Below are 26,543 nucleotides of genomic sequence, written 5' to 3'. Positions count from 1 at the left end.
TGTGGAGAGCATTGGTGCAGACAGAAGCGTGAGAACTGGTGAGTTGAGAGAGATCCTGCTGGAGTGGGAGGGAGCGACCGGGACCCCAGGGAGCAGCCGAGGAACCCCCAGCCCAGGAGCCCCCTGGGATCCATGTGCACATACAGATGCATGTCCTTTGTGCTGGGAGGTAGCAGCTGCTGGAGAGGGACACAGGCATGGATGTGGACATGGATAAGGATGTGGATGTGCCCCAGCCCTGAGCCCCTGCTCTGCCGGCAGCAGCCCCCAGCGCCCTTCATTCCCTGGGGCTGAGCAAGCAGAGCCCCACTCAGGCTTGGATCTCAGAGCCCCACGGAGCCTTCAGCGCCTCATTGCTCCCACACGGAGCTCATCCTGGAGCTGCTCTGTGTCGTATGGGAAAACCAGGCAGCCTTGGAGCGCTGCTGCCAACTGCTGTGGGCACTGCTGGGGCGCTGGGGTCTGCTGGGACCCCCAGGGAGCTCCCAGCACAAGAGCCCCCCAGGATCCATTTGTGCATACGGATGGATGTCGTTTGTACTGGGATGTGGCAGCTGCTGAATGGCGTCACAAAGAGAGAGATGGACAATAATAAGGACACGGATGTGGACATAGATACAGACAGGGCTGGGGGAATGGGCAGGGACAGAAATGGGCGCATAGAAGAGGAAGCTGATGGGAGCGCCCGAAATGAGCTGGGCCGGAGCATCCTGACGGAGGCAGGCAGGAGCAGCCCTACAGGGTCCCGCTGGGTTCCCACGGCATTTTTGCTTCAAGTCGCTCCTCCTTGTTCTATCACTACACCCCCAAAGTGTTCCTGCAGCCTTGTTCTGTTCTCACACATCCGTACAGACATCCATGCGTGGACACGAGCACAGCCCCAGGGCAAGGCTCTGCACAGCCCGGTCAGGAGGTGGGACGCAGGGGATGCACTGCCAGCTTTATTCCCTGCAGTGCTGTCCTGGGCACGAGCTCCGTGGGCACCGTGGGGATGGGCTGGCCGGGGGCACCGGGCGTGGGGCGGGCGTCAGGCGGCGTTGCCGATCACCAGCACGCTCATGAGGAAGACCATGAGGAAGAAGACCCACATGAAGAAGCGGTCCATCACCTTGGCCACCTTCTTCCACTCGGCGGCGTGGCGCTGGGCGGCGCGGTGCCGTCGGAAGACGCCGGCGATGTACCCCACGCTGCTGAGCACCGCGCGGTGGTGGCAGAGGCAGCGGCTGTGGGGGCACAGCCCCGGCTCCGCGCCCTCTCCGGGGGGGTCCCTCGGCCCCGTCCCCCCCGTCCCCTCTTTCCGGGGGCGGCCGCAGCTCTCGCCCACCTCGCAGACGCAGAGGGCGCGCGCCAAGTGGTGCAGGATGAGGCGACGTGCCCAGGGTGGCACCGGGCGGGCGCCCGGCCCGCAGTGGTGGACGTTCATGATGAAGATGGTCAGAGAGGTGGAGGCGGTGATCATGGTCATGGTGGCGATGTAGTACTTCCCTATGGGGCAAGAGGGGCGATGAGGGCTGCGGGTCTCGGCGCCGGGCGCCGGCGCCCTCCCCTGGCTCACCGATGAGCGGCACGCTCTCCGAGGGCGGCATGCTCTCCGCCACCAGCAGCTGGAACACGGTGAGAGCCAGCAGCACCGTCACCCCCAGAGACACCTTCTCCCCGGAGTCGGCGGGCAGGTAGAACCCCAGCGGTGCCAGGAAGGAGATCATGATGCAGGGCAGCAGCAGGTTGAAGATGTAGAAGGAGGCGCGGCGGCGGAGCAGCAGCGTGTAGGTGACGTCGGGGTAGGGCTCCGAGCAGCAGCCGTAGGTGACCACGTTGCGCGTGGCCGGCATGCCCAGCACCTCCCACTCCACGTTCTCCACGAAGTCGGTCAGGTCGCCCGTGTCCAGGCGGTTGCGGAGGTCGATCTGGTTCCCATTGTAGGTCCAGGAGCCGAAGGTGAGGTGGCACTGCTGCCCGTCGAAGGGGAAGTAGGAGACGTCCACCTTGCAGGAGCTCTTGGTGATGGCGGGAGCGTCCCACATGATGTGACCGTCGGAGCGCAGCACCACGTTGGTCTCCATGGAGCCACCGAAACGCTCGTTGGCGCTGCGCGGGGACGGCCAGGGGGATGGGGGGGAGCCACCGTGACCTCAACCCCGCTGGGGCAAGGGGCTGCGGGCTGGCACCAGTGTGCACCTCCGTGCCATGTCCCCACCGTGTCCCCATGCCATGTTCCCACCACGTCCCCACGTCACATCTCCGTGCCGTGTCCCCGTGCTCCTATGCCATGTCACGTCCCCAACCTGTGACATCTCCCCACTGTGTCTCCATGCCACGTCCCCATGCCACATCCCCACCACGTCCCCATGCCACATGCCACTGCATCCCCGTGCTACATCACTGCGCCATGTCCCCTCCACATCCCCCTACAACACCCCATGCTGACCCAACCACGTCCCCTGTGTTGTCCCCGTGCTGTTCCCCCTGCACAGGTGACAGCTCCCCAGCCTCCCTGCACCAGGACCGCTGGTTTCACCCCACCCTGCACTGCCCCCCTGCTTCCCCCTGGTTGGGGTGAGCACGACCCACTTGTTGTAGAGGACGATGTCGGGCCTCCAGACGTAGCTGCTGGGGATGCGGATGCTGTCGATGCCACCGTAGGCGTCTTTATCCCAGGCCAGGTGGGCATCCAGCCAGGCCTGGCGGACCCACAGGTAGGAGGTGAGCACCTGGTTCCGCTCATCCTGCAGGGGCACAGGATGGGCAACAACCCCGGCGGCACCGCGGCTCCATGGGGTGAGCCCAGCGTGGCCACAGGGTCTCCAGGGGGTGGTGCTGGGGGTTATGGGTTTGAGCTGGTCTGAGGGGATCCGAGCAGGTTTGGAGGAGCTTGGGGTGGAATCTGGGTGGCTTCTCAGGGTTCTGAGCTGGCTGGGGGGATGCTGGGCTGGTTTTGGGAGGTCTGAGCTGATGTGAAGGGTTTGGGGCCGTTTCAGGGACATCTGAGATGGTTTTGAGAGGTTGGGGATATTTAAGGGGCATCCGAGCTGGTTTTGAGGACTTGGTGCTGATGTGGAGGCGGATCTGGACTGGTGTTCAGGAGACTGAATTGTTTTGTGGGGAACTGGACTGGTTTTATGGGGTCTGAACTGGTGCTGAGAGGTCTGAGTTGATGCTGAGGGTCTGGTTTGGGGTGGGATCTGGGCTGATTTTGAGGGGTTTGAGCCGTCCAAGAAGGGACCTGTGCTGGTTTCCAGGGGAGCTCTGAGTTGATTTCCAGGGTCTTGGGGGCATCTGGGCTGCTGTGGGAGAGTCGAAGCGTTTTGGGGAGGATGTGAAGAGGTGTTGAGGGGGATAGGAGGTGATTTTGAGGGTCCAAGGCAGCCTGGGGCAGCTGGAGGAGCCTGTGTGTGCTTGAGGGGGGGCTCAGCGCTCACCATGTCGATGATCTGGGACAGGGTGACCTGCAGGGTGACATTGAGCGCCCGCTCCGTGTCCTCGGCGGGGCGCAGGGCGCTGGAGTAGTTGGCGAAGAGGTCGTGGAACAGCTTGTGGGCGAGGCGGCCCTGCGCAGCCCCACAGCCTGCGGGACCACGGCGGTGGGGGCACCGGGACCCCCGCGGATGGGACCCCAGCGGGACCCCCATCGCCGGGAGCCACCGCATCCCTGCTCCGTGTCCCAGCCCAAGGTCACGCTGTCTGTCTCGAGCGGCGCCACCCAGCATTGCGTTCCTCTCTTATTGCTCTCACTCCCGTTATTTCTGCTATTCCTATCATCTCCCGTCGTTTCTATCAATCCCATCCTTCCTGCTGCGCCCGCTATTTCTACTAACCCCGCTGTTTCCACTTCTCCCCATCGTTGTCCTCCACCCAACCCAGCAGAGGGACGCGTCCTGACCCCAGAACGGAGGCGGAGGTTTCTGAGCCCCCAGCCCCAGTTTGGAGCCCCCCAGGGCAGAGGATCGGCGTCGGCCGCGCGTCGCTGCATGTTTGACGAGTGGGATTGCAGTGGGATTGCATTTCGCTGGCGGCGCAGCATTGGAGCCGGGGCGGGATGGGGCCGGGGGCTCGGGGCAGAACCTCCCCACAGCGAGTTTGCATTCACCCCTATAGGCTGTTCAACGGGGGCCCTGCGGGCGACGTCCCCTCCAGGTTGTCACCCTCTGTCCCTCCCGCCCCGAGCCCTGCGCTTACCTGGCGCCAGGACGGTGCCGGCGAGGCTGAGAGCCAGCAGGCAGGCGGGCAGCGGAACGCTCCCCATGGCAGTGGGGCCCTCAGGGCTCGGGCGCAGGGGACATCGCAGGCATCACCTGCACGGCATCTCCCGGGGCTGGGAGGGGTTGGGGCGGCCTTTAAGAGCTCGGTGCAGGGTGACGTCAGGGGGGGATGGCGGCGGCCTCGAGGCGAGGGACGTCCAAAGGGCTCTGCTGGGGGCGCCGGGGGAGGGGATGGCGGTGGAGCCGTGAGCGGGGGCCGATCCGAGGGCAGCCGCTGCTCTCGGTAGTCCTGGCTGCTGTCTGTGGGTCTGTGCTGCTGCTGAGCAACCCGGGGGGATTGGTGCTGGGCAGCTGGAGACCTGCCTCCGTAAAAGAGAAGAGCCCGGGGATGGGTCCTCTGCTGCCCACAGTGGTGGTGCTGGGGAGGTGGAGAGAGGTGCTGGTAGTGGATGCGAGTGGTGGAGGAGATGGAAGCAATGGGTGGAGGTAGAGGAGGCGATGGAGGTGATGGATGGAGGCATTGAGGGTGGTGGAAGCAATGGATGGAGGTGGATTACGTGATGGAGGTGATGGAAGTGACGGATGGAGGCAGATGAGGTGGTGGAGGTGGATGAGGTGGTGGTGATGGATAGAAGCGATGGATGGAGGCGGAGGAGGTGATGGATGGACGCAATGGAGGTTGATGGGATGCTGGAGGTGATGCAGGTGCTGGAGAAGATGCTGCAGGTGGCATTGGGCAGAGCTGGGGGCAGAGCGCAGGACAGGGACAGCTGTTCCTATTTGGCTGCTGAGAACCAAACAGAATAAAGCAGATCCATAGGCAGGGACCTACAGAGACGAGGGGTCCGACCAACCTCAGGGCTCACCAAAGGTCACCGTGCTGCTGGGGGCATCGCCCCAGCGCCTCTCCCCCATCCTGCGGCGCCACAGCAGGAGCCCAGCAGCCCCCGATCGGTTTTAAGGCCGGAGGTTTTGTTTCCAGGCAGTGAATTATTCATCCCAGGATGGCAGCTGGGCTCCTGGAGAGGCAATTAGGGTAATGGAAGGCAGCGTGACCCGGCTCGGCGTGGGCAGGTGTCACATTCAGCTCTGCCCCACGGCCACCGCAACCCCGGCGCTGCAGGAGGGCGGCAGCCCCAGGGGCCCCTCGGTGCCATTCCAGCACTTGGTGCCCATGGAAAAGCCCTGCAGCAGCACTGCGCTCCTCCCAGCCCCCTTTGCTGAAGGCCCAAGGTCCCCCCAGGCCCCCACCCGTAGTTGTGGGTCCTTTTGCTCCCTCCCCCCCCCCCCATTGCCCCCAATTGCAGCCCTGCAGAAAAAGCAAAGCCAACGGTGGGAAACCTTGTATTTCTATAAACATTTTATTTCTCGGTTTCAAAAGGACAGGAAAATAATCACGTCTTTATAATTTCTCCATAAAAACCTTTACAACCCCCCAGGTGCTCAGGGACCATCAGAGCGGGCAGGAGCTGCTGGCAGCACCTTTGCCTTTTTTATTTTGCCATCCAAAAATAGTTTGTTTGTTTGTTCGTTTGTTCTCAACTCACGGAGCAGGGAGCACCAATGGCAGCTGCTCCCCACGGCGGGGCGGCACGGAGCATCCAGAGCAGCACGGAGCATCCAGAGCAGCACGGAGCACCCAGAGCAGCACGGAGCACCCAGAGCAGCACGGAGCACCCAGAGCAGCGGCGGTGCAGGACTGGGTGCCCTCAGGGTGCAGAGCTGAAGGCAGCTGGGTGCTGCAGCCCTGCAGCACGGCCTGAGGCACACACAGAGCCGGGCTCCGGGTTGGGGAGGCAGGCGGCCCTGGCGGCGTTTTGGGGACGGAGCAGAGAGCAGAAGGGGCCACACGGCTCCCAATGGAGGAAATCCACACCCAAGTCGGGTTCTTCTCCCCTGCCCCCCACCCGCAGAACAGCACAGCCCCACCTGGTGCTGCTGGCTTAACGCCGTGCTCCCAGCGGCAGGAAGCCGAGGCCAGCTGCCCCCACACAGCACCCCGTGCTGCCGACGGAGCAAAGCGGAGCCGCCGGGACACGAAGCCCCTCTGCGCCCGCGCACAGCACAGTCTCACCTGGTTGCACAAAGAGGCATTTTATTGATTCTAAGAAAGAGGCTGCGAAGTCCAAGAGGCGACAGGCGAGGTCCAAACGGATCCATCGCTTCCCCAGCTCGGCGTTAAGCCACGTCTCCAAGCTGCCCACAGCTCCACGGATCAAAAGGCGCCGAGCTCCGGCCCGGGAGCGGGGCGAGGAAACACGCAGAGTCCAGAGGAGCCGGGGGCCGGCCCTCAGTGCGTGACCACCGTCAGCTCCCGCAGGTAGGACTGCGTGAGGCCCCGCAGCTCCTCCAGGGCGTAATCCTCAGGCATGGGCAGGCGGCCCACGTGGGGGGCCAGCAGGCGGAGGGGCACGAGGTGCAGCTCAGGGCCGCCGTCAGCCAGCGGCTCCGGGCTGTGCTGCAGGCTGAGAACCACGCGCAGCAGGTTGGCGATGCGCTTGGCCATGTCTGGGGAGGGAGGAGAGCAACGGGGTCACAGCTCAGCACCCAGCCATCAGGGCTCCCTCGCTCCGGAGGCAGGGTGCCACGGCCAGAGGGGTTTGCCCACACTGCAGAAGGGAACCTGCGTGTGAGCGGGGCGCTGCATTTCATCAGAGGGCTGCAGAGCCTCCCTGCAATGACAGGCTGAGGGAGCTGGGCTTGTTCAGCATGGAGGTGACCTCAGTGCAGCCTGCAGTGCCTGAAGGGAGCCTGCAGACAGGAGGGGAGTCAGCTCTGTGCAAGGGGAGATGGCAGCAGGACGAGGGGAAATGGTTTGGAGTTGAGGGAGGGCAGCTGGAGGTTGGATGTCAGGGGGAAGTTGTTTAGAGAGAGAGTGGTGAGGGGCTGGAACAGCTGCCCAGAGAGGCTGTGATGCCCCGTCCATCCCTGGAGGTGTTGGAGGCCAGGTTGGATGGGGCCCTGGGCAGCCTGGGCTGCTGTGAGATGGGGAGGTTGGTGGCCCTGCATTGGTGGGGGGTTGGAGCTTCGTGATCCTTGAGCTCCCTTCCACCCAAACCATTCTGTGATGCTGTGATTCTGTGAGCAGCCATGAGCTCACAGCCTGCTCAGGAATGCACTCCAACAACTCAATATGGATTCTTGAGCCAAGGTGCCTGGCTGGGTGGGCAAACCTACAGCCTGCTGTGGGTCTTGGCTCCCATCTGTGTTTCTATTAGCATTGCCCCAACCCGGTGCTGCACTCAGCCCTGGGAAGCTCACAGGTTCTCCCGTGCCCACTTTTGGAGCCTCCCATGTCCCCCTGGATGCCGTCCCCCCCTTCTACTGCATCACAGCCCCACTCAGCTGGCTGCCATCAGCAAACCACCTGTGCCACTGCTAGCAGTGCTGAAGAGCATCAGCCCCACAACGGACCTCTGGGGCACAGCAGCAGCCCCCACTTGGCACACAGAGCCTCTGAGCACCACCCAACCATCCTTCCCCCCATCACATCACCTGCTGTGCTCCTCCCACTGCTCCATACCTGACTGAGCCAGGCGGTCCCTGGCGTTGTGGCACTGGATCTGCTCGATCCTGTTGCACAGCGACGTCACTTTGGTGTGCAAGCGCTCCAGCTCGTATGTGGAACAATCCAGCTGGAAGCAAAGGAGAGCAGACACGGCTGAGAGCCACCCAGATCCTCCTGCAGGGATCACCCCAACCACCAGGCCCCATCTGTGCCACCAAATGCACCTGAGAACCTGAGATGAGCACCTGAAGGGCCACAGGAGAATCCTGGAACTGAATTAAACAGGACTGGGCTCGTTCAGCCTGGAGAAAAGCAGGCTGTGGGGTGACCTCAGTGCAGCCTGCAGTGCCTCAAGGGAGCCTGCAGACAGGAGGGGAGTCAGCTCTGTGAAAGGGGAGATGGCAGCAGGACGAGGGGAAATGGTTTGGAGTTGAGGGAGGGCAGCTGGAGGTTGGATGTCAGGGGGAAGTTGTTTAGAGAGAGAGTGGTGAGGGGCTGGAACAGCTGCCCAGAGAGGCTGTGATGCCCCGTCCATCCCTGGAGGTGTTCAAGGCCAGGTTGGATGGGGCCCTGGGCAGCCTGGGCTGCTGTGAGATGGGGAGGTTGGTGGCCCTGCATTGGTGGGGGGTTGGAGCTTCATGATCCTTGAGCTCCCTTCCACCCAAACCACTCTGTGATGCTGTGACATGCAGGCTCCTCCCTGAGCACCTCCCTCTGCTCCTCTTTCACTAAGCTCCCACGTGCTGCAGGGCAGAGCACGCCTTGTTTGACATCACCTACCAGCACTTTGAGAGGTGCTCAAATCTGCAGGACACAAACCAGCCTCAGCACGGTGTAAGGGTATTCTAAAAATGAGGTTCTATCTGAACTGCAGGAAACCCCGTAGGAGGAAAAGCACTCATCTCAGTGTTACCTGCTGAATCCTATCCACCATCTCAATGACACGGATGTAGTCCAGGTAGACCAGCCCTGCCAGCTCCCAGTCCTGGATGAGTGCGCTGCGCTCCGGAGGGGAGAGATCTTCCAGGAAGCCTTTCAGGTATTTGTAGTTCTCGTTAATAATGGCATCTAAGGAGAACAAATATAAGCAGTTAAGCCAACAGGTTCCTTGTACACGTGCTGCTAAAGGAAACCCATCTGTGATGTGCCTGCAGTTTTACAGCTCAGCTGTGGCTGGCAGCGTCACCTTGATTTGTGACACGCAGAGCCTGAGGCCACCCAGCACCCCAACCTCCCCAGAACCACAACTCCCAAGGCTCAGTGCTGGTCCCCAAGGCACTCAGGCACCCAAAGGTGGGTGTGCAGAGGGCCGAGCATCACTCTTCTCACACATTTGTGGTGAAGAATCACTGCCCCAGGGACCAAATGAGCTACTCTAGAACAGCCAGCCGTCCTGAATTCACCTCCCTGCCAGGAACAGTGCTGCCCCTGCACAGCTGTGACACCACAAACAGAACAGTTTGGGTTGGAAGGGAGCTCAAGGATCACGAAGCTCCAACCCCCCACCAATGCAGGGCCACCAACCTCCCCATCTCACAGCAGCCCAGGCTGCCCAGGGCCCCATCCAACCTGGCCTTGAACACCTCCAGGGATCACAGGGGCATCACAGCCTCTCTGGGCAGCTGTTCCAGCCCCTCACCACTCTCTCTCTAAACAACTTCCCCCTGACATCCAACCTCCAGCTGCCCTCCCTCAACTCCAAACCATTTCCCCTTGTCCTGCTGCCATCTCCCCTTGCACAGAGCTGACTCCCCTCCTGTCTGCAGGCTCCCTTGAGGCACTGCAGGCTGCACTGAGGTCACCCCGCAGCTTCTCTTCTCCATGCTGAACAAGCCCAGCTCCCTCAGCCTGTCTTTGTAGGGAGGTGCTGCAGCCCTCTGCTCATCTTTGTGGCTCCTCTGGACCCTCTCCAACAGCTCCCTGTCTTTCTTGTGCTGGGGGCTCCAGCCCTGGACGCAGTGCTGCAGATGGGGCCTCACGAGGGCAGAGCAGAGGGGGACGATCACCTCCCTGTCCCTGCTGCCACCCCTCTGCTGCTGGAGCCCAGGATCCCGTTTGCTTTCCGAGCAGCAGCACAGCTGCCTCCATCACCTCTGTTCCCATCACATTCCTGCACACTGCTCCAAACACAATGGGGACAAACGCTTCCCGGCTCACCTGATGCGAGGTGCCGCACAACCAACTTGTGGCACTGGTTCCAGTGCCCGGCCTTGAACAGGAACAGGGCTTCTTTATGCTTGTCGCCCTCCATCCGCGCTCGAACAGCCTTTGCTTCGTGGATCCACTCGGCAGGGACGCAGAGGCGCTGTGTCAGGAAGGTTTCCTTGGCCCACGACTCGGGGCTGTCGCACAGAGCGCAGTGCCGGCCCAGCAGCTCCCGCACGGCCTTCTCACGCAGGCTGCAGGGAGCAGAGCACAGGATGCCGTTCCATCACAGCGCATCTCAGCACGCTGGGCTCGAAGGATCTCACAGAGCCCAGCCCCACTGCAGCCCTGTGCCCCCTGCTCAGGGTCCTGCTGTCCACCCACAGCCTCGGGCTCCTCCAGGATGGAAGCCAGGGCTCCGAGCAGCAGCTGGGTGAAGGTTTCCCCTCCCGACCCTCCCTCCTTCAGCTTACAGCCATCCTCCCCCTCCTGCCAGCACCAAGCCGCTCTGCTGCTGACCAGCTGCCCTCAGGCACTGGGAGGAATCACAGCATCAGGAGCTGGGCTTCCACAGCAGGCACTGCGCTGTGCTGTTGGCTGCAACAGAGGCACAGCTCTGCACGGCCAGCCCTCCGCTTCAGCAGCCTTCAACAGGACACTGAGAGAAACTCTGACACCAACTGCATTCCTTCAGCACAGCCTGAACACTACTGAGGTGTCACCGATGCTCTGCTACGCCTTCAGCACTGCAGCTGAAAATGATTTCAACGTGACTCACAGCCCTCAAGTCAGATACGGGCTTTCACTGAAGCTGTGGGTTGGAAAAACAACGCTGAGATGTAATAACTGCACCTGTGAGCACTAACAGCAAGAGGCACCCTTGCAAAAACAATGGTGCTGGTTACAATTTTAAGATGATTCTCTTCTCCATGCTGAACAAGCCCAGCTCCCTCAGCCTGTCTTTGTAGGGAGGTGCTGCAGCCCTCTGCTCATCTTTGCGGCTCCTCTGGACCCTCTCCAACAGCTCCCTGTCTTTCTTGTGCTGGGGTCCTCAGCCCTGGACGCAGTGCTGCAGATGGGGCCTCACAAGAGCACAGCAGGGGGGCAAATACAATTCACAACAAAAGCAAACCCCCGTTTCAGCAGGGATCCCATCACACACACTTCTACCTCTTCCCTTTGGATGTGACCAGGGCCACAATTCTGCACTAATGCTGCTCTCAGCCCAGGCTCTGCAGTGCAGCAAGCTTCACGAGCCGCAGCAGATGAGCCACCTCAGCCACTCTGGTTCCTACATTTGACAGTTCAGCAGTCATTACAGCACTGTGTGACACCTAACGAGGGAGCTGAAGCTCCGACACACTGCTCTGCACGCAGTGACACTGCAGCTCCAGCACAACCAGCAGCTGCGACAGCCATGCTCTACAGATCAGAGACTGGTTGATATTTTTGCCTTGAGGATGACGCTCACTTACTGGGTATCAGGCTCGTGCAGCACCACAAACACAGCCCACTCCCACAGGCCTTCGCTCTCCAGCTGGGCAGCATAGCTGGCATTCAGCACGCCCTGCCCCTGCCTGCATAGGTGGCTGTAATTGAGGGCACGCAGCACCTCCCACAGGTGCCAGCTGAGGCGATAGTCCATGGGGTCACACGTGATGCTCCTGGGATCCAGCAGCTGGTCCAGATCGTAGTGCCTGGAGGAAACAACGCGTGCCACATTAACAGCTAATGGTGCAGGCATCACAGAAGCAGAAATCAGCACCGTTTGGTTCCCCTCCTTCCCCCACCTCCAGCTATTCCATAGGGCAAGCTCCACTCTTGGTTTTCTGTCTGCCTTTTTAAAGAAGGAACGACTGGGAATGGCTTGAAAGTGAGACAGGGGAGGTTTGGGTTGGATGTGAGGAGGAAGTTTTGGAGGCAGAGGGTGGTGAGGCACTGGCACAGGTTGCCCAAGGAGGCTGTGGATGCCCCATCCATCCCTGCAGGCATTCAAGGCCAGGCTGGATGTGGCTCTGGGCAGCCTGGGCTGCTGGTTGGCGACCTGCACACAGCAGGGCTTGGAGCTGGATGAGCGCTGTGCTCCTTTGCAGCCCAGGCCATTCTGTCATTCTATGAACTGCTCAAGTGCTTTTGCTCCTCCTTCGAGTCTGCACCCAGACTGCCACAGCCCTCGGGTGTCCCTGTGCTCCCTCTGCAGGCTGCTCTGTGCCTTCAGAGAAAGCAGGATTACAGCAGAAAGCACTCAGAAAACAACAAAATCGCGTTTCTAAGCTCGTGTTTAACCACCAACAGACAGCAGCACCACATGCTGTAATGCCATGCTGGCAAGGCAGACTTTTCACCATTTTAAGTGAGCGCAGTGAATAGTAAAGTTAATTACACACATCTCATTTGGGAGGTCACTGCTTTACCCAGGCTCTTCTAAACCACGTTGGAACCATTCCCCCACTCACCTGTCGCTGTAGAGCTTTAACAAATGGAAACAGACATCTCTGAGAGGTCTTCCTGCATTATCATCTTCCTCAATCACACAACCAGAGCCTTCCAGGTAAGGAGGCAGGGGGCAGCAGGCGTATTTCTCAGACTCTGATGTGGTCTAAACAAATTGTTTTGTGGGTGAGTTTACAGACAGCACAGCCTACCCTGCATGCAACGCTCACACCACCGACTGCTGCAGCATTAAACCTGCAGCAGTAGCAGGGCAGACCTGAGGCTGTGCTTGGGCAATCCTTAGGGATTGCCAAGCTACCTCCAGTTAAATGATTTCATACCATATTTTCTAGTTCACAGCAACACAGCTCGCATGACACGCAGCCTCACACCGTCTGCAGGAGCTGGGGATGCAGCAGAGCAGTGGCTTGGCGAGGAGCACTTCAGCAGACAGCTGAGCACGAATCAGCACAGCAGGAAAGCTGAGCAGCCACCACAAATGGCCTTTGTGCTGGTGGCCACTGCCCACCTCCCTGCATCTGTCTCACTGTAAGCAGGTAGGAGCTGAGCTTGAAATAAGTCACTGACACAGCAAGAAGAAGAGGAGGGCCCATGCTTCTCAGGAATGTCACCTGGAGGCTCAACCTCAGTGATTTACTTCCACTCCACAGAGGGAAAAGGGAGATCCACACCAATGTAAGCTGCTGCACAAATGCATCCCCAGCACCACAACACTCAGCTCCACGCAGCACCAGTCCACAGCTCCAGCCAGGACCAGGAAAGCCTCTCAGCCAGGCACGCTGACCTACCTGAAATGCTGCCTCGTACATGGCAAGTGCCTGGGAGATGGAAGCTGTTGGAGGCAGGAGGTACCAGAGGTGGATGGCCATGCAGCGCTTCCAGTCCAGCTGTGAGCACACATTGATGCTGGTTCTCTCAGACAACTGCCACACCTGGAGGATCACACAAGTCGCACACAGGTTGGTGCATGGGGGACAAGAGGCAGCACACAGCATAGTAAGTCCATCAGTAAAACAGACAGAAAACCCCAAAGGTCAGTTTGTGTTCATTTCTGCCATGTATCACGCTGGGATTGACCATGAAAATGTTAACTGACTGCTGTCAGGAGGCACAGCCAAATCAAGGAGCCATTTGGAGTACTTTGGGGCCCCAGTACAAGAAGGACAGGGAGCTGTGGGAGAGGGTGCAGAGGAGCCACAGAGATGATCAGGGGCTGCAGCACCTCCCTACAAAGACAGGCTGAGGGAGCTGGGCTTGTTCAGCATGGAGAAGAGAAGCTGCGGGGTGACCTCAGTGCAGCCTGCAGTGCCTCAAGGGAGCCTGCAGCCAGGAGGGGAGTCAGCTCTGTGCAAGGGGAGATGGCAGCAGGACAAGGGGAAATGGTTTGGAGTTGAGGGAGGGCAGCTGGAGGTTGGATGTCAGGGGGAAGTTGTTTAGAGAGAGAGTGGTGAGGGGCTGGAACAGCTGCCCAGAGAGGCTGTGATGCCCCGTCCATCCCTGGAGGTGTTCAAGGCCAGGTTGGATGGGGCCCTGGGCAGCCTGGGCTGCTGTGAGATGGGGAGGTTGGTGGCCCTGCATGGCACAGGGGGGTTGGAGCTTTGTGATCCTTGAGCTCCCTTCCAACCCAAAGCACTCTATGGTCTGTGACTGAAGGACAAAACAATTACAACAACATACAGGCTTCCCAGCCAGCAGAGCGAAGATGCGCAGGCGCTCCTCTGGGATGAAGCAGTCTGCCTGCAGCCTGTGCCAGTCCACCAGCTGCATGGTGAGCAGGTCCCGCGTGGGCTGGCTGCCCACCAGCTGGGAGAGGAGCAGGGCAAGCCGGTGGTTGCCTGGAAGAAGAGACAGCAGCACGTTAGGAAACACACTGACATCTGTTGCCTGCTTGTGAACCGCAAAACCTTTTTGCTCAGCTTACAGCTGTTCAACTATCTGGTTCCTTATGAACTACATATCAAATAAAATGGGACTGGTGGAATACAAAGGATTCAGAAGGACTGACCTCCCAAACAAGGTCAAATGAATGGAGAAGTTTGAAGACTTGAGGGGACATAAAGGGTCAGGATGAAAGTAGCCATTAAGGTCTGAAAATAAGCTTTTAAATCAAATGTAAGCAGCTTCAAAGAAGCTCAACTCTTGGAAAGGGGAGATAACAGCAGGACGAGGGGAAGTGGTTTGGAGTTGAGGGAGGGCAGCTGGAGGTTGGATGTCAGGGGGAAGTTGTTTAGAGAGAGAGTGGTGAGGGGCTGGAACAGCTGCCCAGAGAGGCTGTGATGCCCCGTCCATCCCTGGAGGTGTTGGAGGCCAGGTTGGATGGGGCCCTGGGCAGCCTGGGCTGCTGTGAGATGGGGAGGTTGGTGGCCCTGCATTGGTGGGGGGTTGCAGCTTCGTGATCCTTGAGCTCCCTTCAACCCGGGCCATCCTGTGATTCTAAGCTCAATTAAAAATACTGAAGAGGATACTATTCAGGGGACATCCTATGCAGAAAGAATGTTTCCAATGCAAAACAGCATCGCTTCCTACGTCTAGAAGAACTGACAGTAAAGCAGTGTAAATATGACCGCATTTGCTTTGTTGCTGGAGATGCTTGAGGCCGTGGATGGGACCCTGGGCAGATCTGGGGGGAACTTGCCCAGATTTGGGGCTTTGAGGGTCCTTCCAACCCAACCATGCTGTGGACTCTACGCTTGTATGAGCAGCAAGCAGACAAGGCAGACTGTGCCTTAATCCATCTCCCACCTTCAGCACCAGAATGCCCAGTTATTCACCACGAGCTCTCAGTGCCCAAGTTCTCTTTACGTCTCTCCCCCCTGCCTCCTCCCTTCGAGAACAAGGAATGCGAGCATCTTACCTGCCTGCTGTGCCAGCCTGCAAGCTTCTCCAATCCTCCTCCCTGTGAGGCAGCTGAACACAGCCTCCACACGGTTGTGGTGTTGGGTCAAAGCAACCTCCTCATCAATCCGTGCCGCTGCTGTCTCTGACAGCCAGCGAGAGAAAGCCCTCCTGCGCTCCAGGGCCAGCACGTACTCACTGGGCTCCTCCAGGCTGGCCTCCAGCTCCTTCAGGTTCCCCCAGATGGCTTCACATAAAGTCCACGTCAAGCACCAGTGCTTCACAACAGCTGCCAGTACAGAATTAAGCCAGTCAGGAGGGTAAAACCAAGAGAACGTTTAGAGAAGCCTCCTAAGGCTGTCCAAGCGTAATCTTACAGGATCACAGAATCACAGAATCACAGAATCACAGAATCACCCGGGTTGGAAGGGACCTCAAGGATCATGTAGTTCCAACCCCCCTGCCCAGCAGGGCCACCAAACATCCACATTCAGATCAGGTTGCCCAGGACCCCGTCCAACCTGGCCTTGAACACGTCCAAGGACGGGGCATCCACAACCTCCCTGGGCAGCCCGTTCCAGGCCCTAACCACTCTCCTTGTGAAGAACTTCCCCCTAACATCCAACCTCAATCTTCCCTCCCTCAACTTGGATCCATTTCCCCTAGTCCTGCTGTTGTCAGCCCTTTTGAAGAGTTGACTCCCCTCCTGGCTGTAGGTTCCCTTCAGGTATTGATAGGCTGCACTGAGGTCACCCCGCAGCTTCTCTTCTCCAGGCTGAACAAGCCCAACTCCCTCAGCCTGTCCTCATAGGGGAGGTGCTCCAGCCCCCTGCTCATCTCAGTCGCCCTCCTCTGGACCCTTTCCAAGATCTCTCTGTCTTTCTTGTACTGAGGGCTCCACACCTGGACACAGGACTCCAGGTGGGGCCTCACAAGAGCCGAGTAGAGAGGGATGATCACCTCCCTGTCCCTGCTGACCACCCCTCTCCTGATGGAGCCCAGGATCCCATTGGCCTTTCGAGCTGCCAGAGCGCACTGCTGCCTCATGTTCAGCCTCTCGTCCATCAGGACCCCCAGGTCCTTCTCTGCCGAGCTGCTCTCAAGGCCCACTCCTAGGATATCCTACTGCTGCACCTCAGTCAGCCACCAAATGCTACCAACCACCTTCGTGCTTTCAAGCAAGAACGTGGAGGTGCAGCCACTTTGCTTTATTCACACTCAAATCACCTGGGCTGGATAGTTCTCCAGATCCTCTGTAAATACAAGCACTCTCTACTCACTCTCCATCACAGCAGGATCCTCAGATGCTGTTCGGACCCAGTCAGCATAGTCATGAATAGCAGAAACTCCGGGGTTGGGAGCCAGGAGAGGACACTGTTCATCCATATGGACAGTGCTGTGCTTCAGCTTTATCTCCAGAGGGATGAGATACAACTGCTTGTCTCTGTTCATCTTCCTTTGTTCCAAGTTCAGTTTCTCCAAGTGAACCTTGAAAGGGGACTCTGGGAGTCTGCGGTAAAAGAAGAAAGAAAACAAACAGGTAAACAACACTGAGTTCTTTTCCATGTGAATAAACTCCTACTATGGAGCAGCTGCACCACACAGCTTGTCCTGGCTGTAACAGGGCAGCAGACGCATGAGTGGAGGTCAGTGACTGGGTCTGCAGAATCTGGATACAGTCTGGGATTCAGAATTACACGTGGGCCAATCGATCTCACTGTGCCTCCAGCACACGAAAGGCAACAGCACACCTTACCACAACCCAGCACGTGTGACAAGAGCACTGCAATGGGCTGCCCAGGGAGGTGGTGGAGGCACCGAGCCTGGAGGGGTTCAAGGAACGTCTGGGTTTTGTGTTGAGGGACGTGGTTTAGTGAGAACCCTTGGTGATGGGCGGATGATTGGACTGGATGATCTTGAAGGTCTTTTCCAGCCTTGGTGATTCTGTGATTTATTCTGCTAACAAGTTAAAAGTGCTGCAGATCAACTCAAGAAGCATTTTGGAAGTCTTGAATGGCACAACAGCGGGCTGAATCCCAGTGAAGTTTGGGTATGGATTTGCACAGCCCAGAAGCTTCTGATCCTGCTTTACGTACAACAGAACTGAGGCGTGTGAGAATTCAGAAGTTAAGACGTTCCCAGGGATAAAGGGCAGCACATTCTAAGCATCCTGAACCACAGCTCTGGACTTTCCCACTTCAAACTTTCATTGGGTGACAGTGTTAAAAAAGTGTTAAAAAAAGCTACCCTTACTGTGATGCTCCATTTCTCTGACATACAGATTTTTGTCAGGTAGCAACCTGAAGGCTCTCTACTGTCTCCATAACAAGGGGAAATGGTTTGGAGTTGAGGGAGGGCAGATGGAGGCTGGATGTCAGGGGGAAGTTGTTTAGAGAGAGAGTGGTGAGGGGCTGGAACAGCTGCCCAGAGAGGCTGTGATGCCCCGTCCATCCCTGGAGGTGTTGGAGGCCAGGTTGGATGGGGCCCTGGGCAGCCTGGGCTGCTGTGAGATGGGGAGGTTGGTGGCCCTGCATTGGTGGGGGGTTGGAGCTTTGTGATCCTTGAGCTCCCTTCCAACCCAAAGCACCCTATGATTCTATGATGGCTGGACAACCTTCTATCTCACACCTCAGAAAGAACCCTAAGCCAAACTCCAAAACGACGCTGACTTCCAACTGGGATTCGTTCAAACGTGAAGGGCACAGCAGAAAGCAAACAGTACTCACATCTTTGGAGCAACAGGAGCGGGCAGGAATCCATACTCCGCAGCCTCACATGGGAGGTCCTCCATCCCCCTCGACCCACTCAGCTGATCCCCACAGTTGACCAGAGTCCAGTTGGGCCCCCAGCCCACACGGAAGGCGCGTCCCATGAACAGCGCCGTGTCCATCAGCAGCTTCCCCTTCCCATAGGTGATGGAGCTCTCCAGAGGGACCAAGCCCTGCTGCCTGCGGACACCCACTGTCCTCATCTGCACCTCGGGGACCGACGGAGGGACGGCGAAGGCTGATGCTAACGGAGAGGATGCTGACCAGCAGGCAGGGGAAGGGGAGCTGCGAGACGCCCTCGGCTCCTGGAGGTCATGAAGAGCAGTGCTGGGTGGTTGGAAAATGGTATCAGCAAACTTTGATTGCAGCAGCCCAGCGACTGGAGGGAAGAAGGGGAAGAACAGTTAACCACACGTGCATTTGCCTTTCATCAGGAGGTTCTGGTATTCTGTTACTTATGGCCTCCTGGCTTGTATCAGGAATAGCGTGTGAGCAGGACTAGGGAAGCAATCCTGCTCACTACTCAGCACTGGTGAGGCCTCACCTGGAGTGCTGCGTTCAGTTTTGGGCACCTCAGTACAGAAAGGACATGGAGGTGCTGCAGCAGGGCCAAAGAAGGGCAACAAGGCTGGGGAAGGCTTGGAGAATGTGGCCTATGGGGAGAGACTGAAGGAACTGGGGCTGTTTGGTGTGGGGAAGAGGAGGCTGAGGGGAGACCTGATTGCTCTCTTCCAATAGCTGAAAGGGGATTGCAGCAGAGCAGGGCTGGTCTCTTCTCCAGGTGACAGGACGAGGGGAAATGGCCTCAAGTTGTGCCAGGAGAGGGTTAGGTTGTATATCAGGAAAAACTTCTGTACAGAAAGGGCTGTAAAGCACTGCAATGGGCTGCACAGGGAGGTGGTTGAGTCCCCATCCCTGGATGCGTTTACAAACCCTTTGGATGTGGTGCTCAGGGCCCTGATTTAGCTGAGTGTTGTTGGTTAGGTTAGGATGGTTGGGTTGTGGTTGGATTTGATGATCTTTAAGGTCTTTTCCAACCTGAGCAATTCTATGATTTCAGAGGTATTTCAGTCCTTCATAACCAGCCAGTGGAAATGCTCACCTCGATCTGCTGTGGCAACGCACAGCTAAAAGCAATTGCTTGCAGTTTTGAGAGTCATGAAATCCACCACACACAGAAGGATTTGGTCCAAACTAAAGAAGGTGGTATGACATGTAGCCTCACCCCAAAAATGGAGATTTTGAAAGTAATGACGACTTTAACTGATACAGTTAAACCATGAGGACAGGAACACTTCAGAGGAAGCAGACACTGATTAACAGGATTGAAACTGTCCTCAATTTCAGGTCTGAGATTTCATTCAGGACGCAACTCCACGCTTAGGATATGCACTACTCCTACTGGAATCACCACCCTGTGGGACACACAGCACCACGGAGCAGCAGGGGAGCCTGCAGCACCCCTATGGGAACACGAGGCAGACAAAACAGAAGCATGGAATGCAGCAGTGTGCAGTGAGGCCAGGAAGGAAGGCAGGAGCTGCAGCCTTGGGAGCTGGCTGTGGAGCTGGAGGGCAGGCCAAAGCCACAGCACACAGCTGCTGTGCCACGCACTCGGACAGTAACGGGGTTTTGCATGCTGATGTTAGAACTGAACCCTTTCTTCATGCAGTGTGGTTTGCCACAGTACCTGAGCATCTCTTCTGCCCTTGGGATTTTGAGATAGGGAGCCTTGGAGAACAGATCTCCTGAGAAGTATCCATTTTTGTAGGTTGCTTCCCAGCGTGATGGTCCAGGATTAAATCCAGGTCGTCTTCATCAGCAAGCAAGGAAGCTTTCATAATCTAAAAGGGCAGAAGTCAAATCAGCATGTCAGCAATCATTCTGTTGGCAGCAGCCAGCTGATCTCATCTGCTCCCCTCCCAATAAGGATCAATTCCACATACTGTGTACAACTAAACGCTCTCATACCACACTGCATGCCACAGTCCAGGAGGAATGAAAGCAAACTTCACAGTTATTGATAAACTTGTATAAACTGTTATAATGCCACAGTGCTTGGGAGGATGGGCACAAGGTTCTACAATAACCATGGGTTTCAGATCTTAGCTCTGGCTTCCACTGTTTGCCCAGAGAGGCTGTGATGCCCCGTCCATCCCTGGAGGTGTTCAAGGCCAGCTTGGATGGGGCCCTGGGCAGCCTGGGCTGCTGTGAAATGGGGAGGTTGGTCCTGCATGCAAGCAGGGAGGTTGGAGCTCCATGATCCTTGGGTCCCTTCCAACCCAAGCCATTCTATGAACATTTCAGCTTAAGCAACACGACTGCATTTTCCTAGGTAGGAAATACAGGTAGAAGGCCATGAGCATTCAGGCTATTATTTTTTCACACAAAAAAACAAACAAGCCCAAAACAACACAAAATCCCACCTAAAAAACCAAACTATCAGCCAAAACAACAGGCCACAAGGTCAAACTCAGCTATCCCATTAACAAGGCCGGCCCTAACTGGGTCAGAAGCAGCCCAGGTTAGGTATGAGCTCACCAATTCAGAGCTTTGAAATCGTTTTAAAGGTGCTTTGGTGTTTCTGCTTTAAGCTTTCTGGACCTCTGAAGATCCCCCACAAACACAGAGGCACACAGACAGGGCAGGCACACCGAGCATCACCGATAGGTGGCCAAAGCACCTCTCAGAGAGAAAAGCACGAGGCCTTACCTGCAAGACATGGGGGTTGATGCCCAGCGTCGATGCGATGTGAGCAGAAGCAGGCACTGCCTCCAGCTCCTCTGCCATGCTGTCCTGCACTGCAGGCTCCTGAGGAGGCTCCTGGGTGACGTCTGCCATGTCACTGTCCAGCTCCAGCACTCTGCCCACCTGCTCCACCTCGGGGCTCTGCGGATACAGGCATAGGGTTGGCATCAGACAACAACAGATTCCAACAGCTCGCTAAGAAAACGACCTTAATATCTCCAACAATCACCTGCACACGAAGCGGAGCACCGCCTTGCTCGTGTCAAGACTCCAATTTAAGTTTGGGGAGGAACACAGAACCCGTTCCCATTTTCTTCAGTGTTGCAACGTTAACAGTGCAAGTTAAAGTGAAGGAGAAGTCACAGCTTAGTTGTGTCCTCCTGCAGTTTACCACTTTGTGCCATTCAGTGCAGGAAGCTGCTCTTCAGCTTTCCATTTCCAGGCGACCAGAAAAGAAAACAAAGTTTGTGCATCCCCTTCTCCCCCACAATGCTATCACACAGAGAAGCTTCCTGGGCCAGAGTTGAACCCGGAGTTCAACCCAGAGTTGAATTTCAGATGGCAGCAGCCCAGCTCAGGAACAGGGATTGTGCAGCACTGGCTGCTGCTGCCCATGGCAGGTGATGAGCAACACTGTGATACCTGCTTTGTCTCCCCAGCTCTCACACTGCATAACGTGAGGCCACGTTCCACAAACGGACACGATAACCTTCACGATCACACAATACTGGCTTACAGAGCACGTGTGCACATGTAGGGTTTTTTTTATTGTTGTTATAAAGCAGGACATGTCACTGGATTGGAGAGTTGCACTGTCTATGTGTAGCTAAATTTCTCATGTCTGCTCCAGTCCAAGGCAGGATGAACTCAACGGATGGGTTTTCTGAAGGCACTCACGTGGGATCACCTCTGTGATGATGCTGGAGTGAGCTCTACAACCTCCAGCTGCTTACAAGAACTCAGCTTCACCTTCCAGGCAGGGCCGAGGAACCTTCAGCCAGTCCCAAAGATAAGCAGACGGCAGAACGGTGCTCCAGCACTGCCATCACCTCCAGCCCAAAGCCCACCTGTGCTCTGAGCTGCCTCACACCCAACGTGGGATGTGACAACAAGCTGCTCAGCTGCCTTCCAGCCTCACTATCAAAATAGTTTGATAGGACAAAACCCTTGGAGAGGGGCATCCACTGCTGGCATAGTGCAGCTAATGGCTCAGCCAGAAAGCAGCACCTGGCCAACAGCAATCAGTGTGGGCCTAATTAGCTGAGCATCTTCCAGGTATTGCAGCCCTCTGATGCTCCTGATGTGCTCTAAGCCAGGCTCCAGCTCTCATCCCAGGTCCCTGGATAGGGGTGTCCTGGGAAAGATGCATCTTTACAGCTGACTGCTTTCCAGATGCAGTGATGCACAACTCAACATACAATGCGTAGAAAAGGCATGAATATGAGCAAGGAACCCATGGCAGGTACCTCACTGGCAACCACACCAAGGAATTTAGAAGTATACTCCATTGGGCTGCTACTGAGCTCATTAAAGCCAGCCAAGAAGTGCCACGAAGGCCATCAGATGAGGCAAAAATGAGACTGTAAGGACAGCACTTACAAGCAGATGGAAGCAGCAGGGAGCAGCGCCTGCAGTATGCAGAATAGATTCACAACCCCAAACAGGAGTTTCCCCTTGTTGTGCTTAAATACAGAAAGGTGACAGTGCAGCCACCTCCTGCAGACCTCACAATACTAATAAAGTCATGACTATTCAAGTTAGGGAGAGAAGAAAAACCCAAATCCAGCTCCTGAAAGCTTCCCAAACTGCAGAGATGTGATTGTGATTGGAAAGCCAGCACGGCTTCACCAAGGGCAGGCCGTGCCCAATCCATCTGGAGGCCTTCTGCAATGGCACAAGGTGGGTAAAGGGAAGGGCAAAGGATGCCATCCAGCTGGATGCATGCAAGGCCTTCGACATGGTCCCACACCACATCCCTATCTCTAAATTGGAGGCATGGATCAGAGGGTGGCTGTTTGGGGGATAAGGAGTTGGCCGGGAGGGCGGAGCTGAAGGGCTGCGGTCAATGGGAACGGCTTCAGAATGGGAGATCTAGGGCAGATGGAGGAGGAAATTCTTTACCTAGAGAGCAGCGAGGCTCTGACACTGAGCCCAGGGCTGTGGGGGCCCCATCCCTGGAGATCAGGACTGGATGGGGCCCTAAACAGCCTGAGCTGCTGCTCGACTTAGTGGCTGTAAATCCTGTCCACAGCTGCAGGTGGAAACTGGATGATCCTTGAGGTCCCTTTCAGCCCAAACCACTCCATGACTCTGTGAGTTTCAGCCAGAGCTGAGCTACAAGCACATTACAGATGCAACTTGCACATAACCCCATCCCTGCAGGCATTCAAGGCCAGGCTGGATGTGGCTCTGGGCAGCCTGGGCTGCTGGTTGGTGACCTGCACACAGCAGGGCTTGGAGCTGGATGAGCGCTGTGCTCCTGTGCAGCCCAGGCCATTCTATCTTTCTATGATCCCACAATGCAAGAGCTGGCTGTACTGAAAAGCATTTGTGTCACCTGCAGCCACGTGTCCAGGCCCCTACATCCTAAGGTGGCAGAGCTGCAAAGGCTCACATGCTTCTACAGAAGTTGAGATTAAACCACAGACTGCATAAGATAAAAAAAGCATCCCAGGTTGATTTGATGAGAATTCCTACCACAGAAGTCATGAAATGATTCTTTTGTGCAAGCAGTGCCAAAACACAGCTTGCTGTTTCTCAGCATGCAGTGAGCAGATCCTCATCCTCAAGCTACCCAAAGCCACTGGCCAAGAGCCCAGCTCCAGGTGCTGCTAGAGAAGATGAGCATTCAACCTATTTCACGACCGCCTCTGAAGCTGCTTTCATGTTTTGACTTTAGAGCCACAGAAATAGAAACTGCTCTGCTTCCCCACGGTACAGGGCATCAGGAGAGCAGCACACACACCTTGACACAGGATCTGTGCCTCAGGGAGCTGCAAGCTTCAAGATCCTCTTTCACCCTGCAGTGACGTGCAGCGTTGATGTGCAGTCACAGATTACTGAAGGGGAAAACAAAACCAGCTTTGGCAGAGCCTGTCCAGCTGCTGGATACCTGTCCTGCTGCTCAGCCCTTCTGCCCTGACTGCTGAAGGCTGCTTTCTCCCTCACAATCAGCTCTGGAGAAGCCTCCTGCTCTCTGCACTTGCATGCTGCTTTGTGAGAAGTGACTCCAAAAGAACCACAGCTCATTCACAAACACTTGCCCTCAGCACCTGGCATGAAGTGCACATCCCATCCCATCAGTGCCACAATGCCTTCCAAATGGGATCTGTTTAACCAAGGGTGGAAAAAAAAGCAGACTAATTTAGCTTATCACATCTGGAAGATGCCAGTGTATGAGGTGCAGTGTGAAGGAAGTTAATGTTAGACCATAAGAGCTGAGCAGTAAAGGCACAGAGTGCTGCCTTCCCTAGCATGCAGGCATACACTGAAGGTGTATTACAAAGCTTCAGTGGCATCACATCTCATTTCAGTATATTTAAAAATACAGTGCATGATCAGCCTCAAAAAGTAGTTTTTAATAAAGATAGGGCACATTCTTTGAATATAAAAGCATACAGTCTCACTTACTAAACGAGGGTCAAGTCAAAGCAATGCACAAGGCCATTCTCGAGGCAGGCAGCACAAGGCATTATAATCATATAGAATGTAACCAGTACTAACAAAAACAAGCTTTTCTCCCATAGGTGGCAAAAATGCCAAGTTCAGTCTAGACCAGAACCAAGAAACAAGGCTTGAACGCCTTCCCAGCCCCCTACATTCCAGTATGAAGTGCCAAGTATCTCAAGGGAAAAGAACATGCAAACACTCATTGAGAGGTCAGAAGAGCTACTGAGTTTATCAGTTTGTGTACTGCTTGGCTCTTCGGTTTCCAGGCTACTTCTCACTCGAGCAACCCCTCCCCAGGCACCAGATAATTCTTCACATTTCATTTTTTCCAATTCCCTTTTTGTCACTGTCCTCCTTCTACCTGAGCTGGAGGCGCTGGCTTGCCGTTTAAGGCTGTTTGCTGAGGTGGCAGATGCCCAGGAGGAGGCACTGGGGTGGTTTTTAACTTCTTTGCGTCCACTTTTAAAGGATGCTCTTCCTCTTCCTCGTCTGAATCTTGCAGGCCGTATTTGGAGAAGTGTGCCACCTGTGCAGTGAGAAGGACAAACGTGTCAAAGGGGTGGCAGCAGGGACAGGGAGGTGATTGTCCCCCTCTGCTCTGCCCTCATCAGGCCCCATCTGCAGCACTGCGTCCAGGGCTGGAGCCCCCAGCACAAGAAAGACAGGGAGCTGTGGGAGAGGGTCCAGAGGAGCCACAGAGATGAGCAGAGGGCTGCAGCACCTCCCTACAAAGACAGGCTGAGGGAGCTGGGCTTGTTCAGCATGGAGAAGAGAAGCTGCGGGGTGACCTCAGTGCAGCCTGCAGTGCCTCAAGGGAGCCTGCAGACAGGAGGGGAGTCAGCTCTGTGAAAGGGGAGATGGCAGCAGGACAAGGGGAAATGGTTTGGAGTTGAGGGAGGGCAGCTGGAGGTTGGATGTCAGGGGGAAGTTGTTTAGAGAGAGAGTGGTGAGGGGCTGGAACAGCTGCCCAGAGAGGCTGTGATGCCCCGTCCATCCCTGGAGGTGTTCAAGGCCAGCTTGGATGGGGCCCTGGGCAGCCTGGGCTGCTGTGAGATGGGGAGGTTGGTGGCCCTGCATTGGTGGGGGGTTGGAGCTTCGTGATCCTTGAGCTCCCTTCCAACCATTCTGTGTTGGGGTGTGTGAAACCTTGGGTGCAGGGTGCCCAGCATTATGGCCAAGTGGTTTTGAAGAGCTCTAAGACTCCTCAGCCTCTCTCAGTACCACTGCCAGCACTCAGTCACCCTCTAAGTAAGGAAGCTCTTCCACTGAACGCCTTCAGCCACTCAATGAAGTCTGGGCCAGTTCAGTCAGCACAGTTTATGCTACAGGAAAGGACTTCACGTTTCAGCACAGTCTGAATTCAGGCCTCACAACTACTTCTCAGACTACTTCTGCTACTCCACGCAGCCCACAGGAGAACAGGACCATTACCTTGAACACCCAGGATCCAGTCTCAGGGCGGTACTCCTTGAAGCGAGCGCCCTGCTTCCGAGACACAGACTCCAGCCTGCCCTCATAATTCATCTCTGCCAGCCGTTCTGGGCTTTTTATCAAGCCACGAGAAGTTTTATCTGTAGGCCAGACTCCATCCAGTGTAACTTCAGCTCGTCTGTTAGAGATGGACAAGAGCATAAGTGACAACAAGGGTTCACACAGGGCTATCAGAGCACACACAGGAGATGAACACTGGGCCCCTTGTTCTACTTGCTGAACCTCAGAAGAGGTTTATAACCACATTTCTGGTTAAGAACCTTGCAGATATTCAGCAACTGCACGGTGCTGCAGCCTCAACCCCCACTGCAGATTTACATTTCCCAGCAGCTGCCTGCTAACTGTGCCAATACAATAAAAGCAACCTTGCAGAGTGCGTGCACAGCATTACCTGTTGAGGCCTTCACCAATAGGTGGCTTTCTTTCATCATCTGGGTAGACAATAACCTCTTTCCTACGGATATGCACAATGTCATCCAGATTCAGGTTGGTCAGATTCACTTCTCCTTCAAAGAAAATCGATCCATAACCTGGAAAGCAAAACAAACATAGCCAAGCATCACTAATTGCCCTTGATTACCTCCTGACAGATAGTCAAGTCTCTGCTGCACTTCTGTTCCCTCCTAGCTCTGCCACACCTCAGAACACAGCACAGCTGACTCCCACTTCCCACTATGAAAATGCTGAAGATGCCATCAACTTCACTGCCAACTCTTTGACAATATC

The 26,543-nt window shown here is 56.3% G+C and overlaps 3 protein-coding genes across 10 annotated transcripts in view; 1 reads left to right on the top strand and 2 right to left on the bottom strand.

Annotated features, from left to right (window-relative positions):
* The window catches only part of GDPD5 (glycerophosphodiester phosphodiesterase domain containing 5), a 364,359-nt gene extending 346,636 nt beyond the window's left edge, over positions 1-17,723 (top strand). The window contains exon 15 of one of the 2 annotated variants that reach the window (XR_008210304.1): positions 17,601-17,723. The gene's annotated coding sequence lies outside the window, so the exon portion shown is untranslated. Of the gene's footprint in view, positions 1-7,133; positions 7,271-17,600 lie in introns of those variants that run through there. The other variant, XR_008210303.1, reaches the window with a different exon arrangement.
* On the bottom strand, positions 1,028-4,243 carry CHRNA10 (cholinergic receptor nicotinic alpha 10 subunit). The gene is made up of 5 exons (XM_052699334.1): positions 4,177-4,243; positions 3,420-3,565; positions 2,572-2,726; positions 1,556-2,088; positions 1,028-1,485 (listed from the first exon to the last, which is right to left on the bottom strand). Exons 1-5 carry the CDS (start codon positions 4,241-4,243, stop codon positions 1,028-1,030), a joined length of 1,359 nt encoding a protein of 452 aa, XP_052555294.1.
* The window catches only part of NUP98 (nucleoporin 98 and 96 precursor), a 39,874-nt gene continuing 18,872 nt past the window's right edge, over positions 5,542-26,543 (bottom strand). For 5 of the 7 annotated variants that reach the window (XM_052699262.1, XM_052699265.1, XM_052699266.1 and 2 more), the window contains exons 18-33: positions 26,209-26,347; positions 25,758-25,935; positions 24,688-24,852; positions 20,622-20,798; positions 19,600-19,753; positions 17,868-18,288; positions 16,422-16,651; positions 15,161-15,430; positions 13,984-14,141; positions 13,095-13,238; positions 12,309-12,451; positions 11,328-11,549; positions 9,865-10,106; positions 8,621-8,775; positions 7,723-7,834; positions 5,542-6,707 (exon numbers count right to left, since the gene is read on the bottom strand). In XM_052699262.1, the coding sequence (XP_052555222.1) occupies positions 6,490-6,707; positions 7,723-7,834; positions 8,621-8,775; positions 9,865-10,106; positions 11,328-11,549; positions 12,309-12,451; positions 13,095-13,238; positions 13,984-14,141; positions 15,161-15,430; positions 16,422-16,651; positions 17,868-18,288; positions 19,600-19,753; positions 20,622-20,798; positions 24,688-24,852; positions 25,758-25,935; positions 26,209-26,347 (3,128 nt within the window). In that variant the 3' untranslated portion in view covers positions 5,542-6,489. The other 2 variants (XM_052699268.1, XM_052699269.1) reach the window with 2 other exon arrangements.

The sequence above is a fragment of the Tympanuchus pallidicinctus genome, unplaced genomic scaffold, assembly GCF_026119805.1.
Source record: "Tympanuchus pallidicinctus isolate F22 unplaced genomic scaffold, pur_lepc_1.0 scaffold36, whole genome shotgun sequence".
NCBI lineage: Eukaryota > Metazoa > Chordata > Aves > Galliformes > Phasianidae > Tympanuchus > Tympanuchus pallidicinctus.
This window is presented reverse-complemented; position numbering and strand designations above follow the sequence as displayed.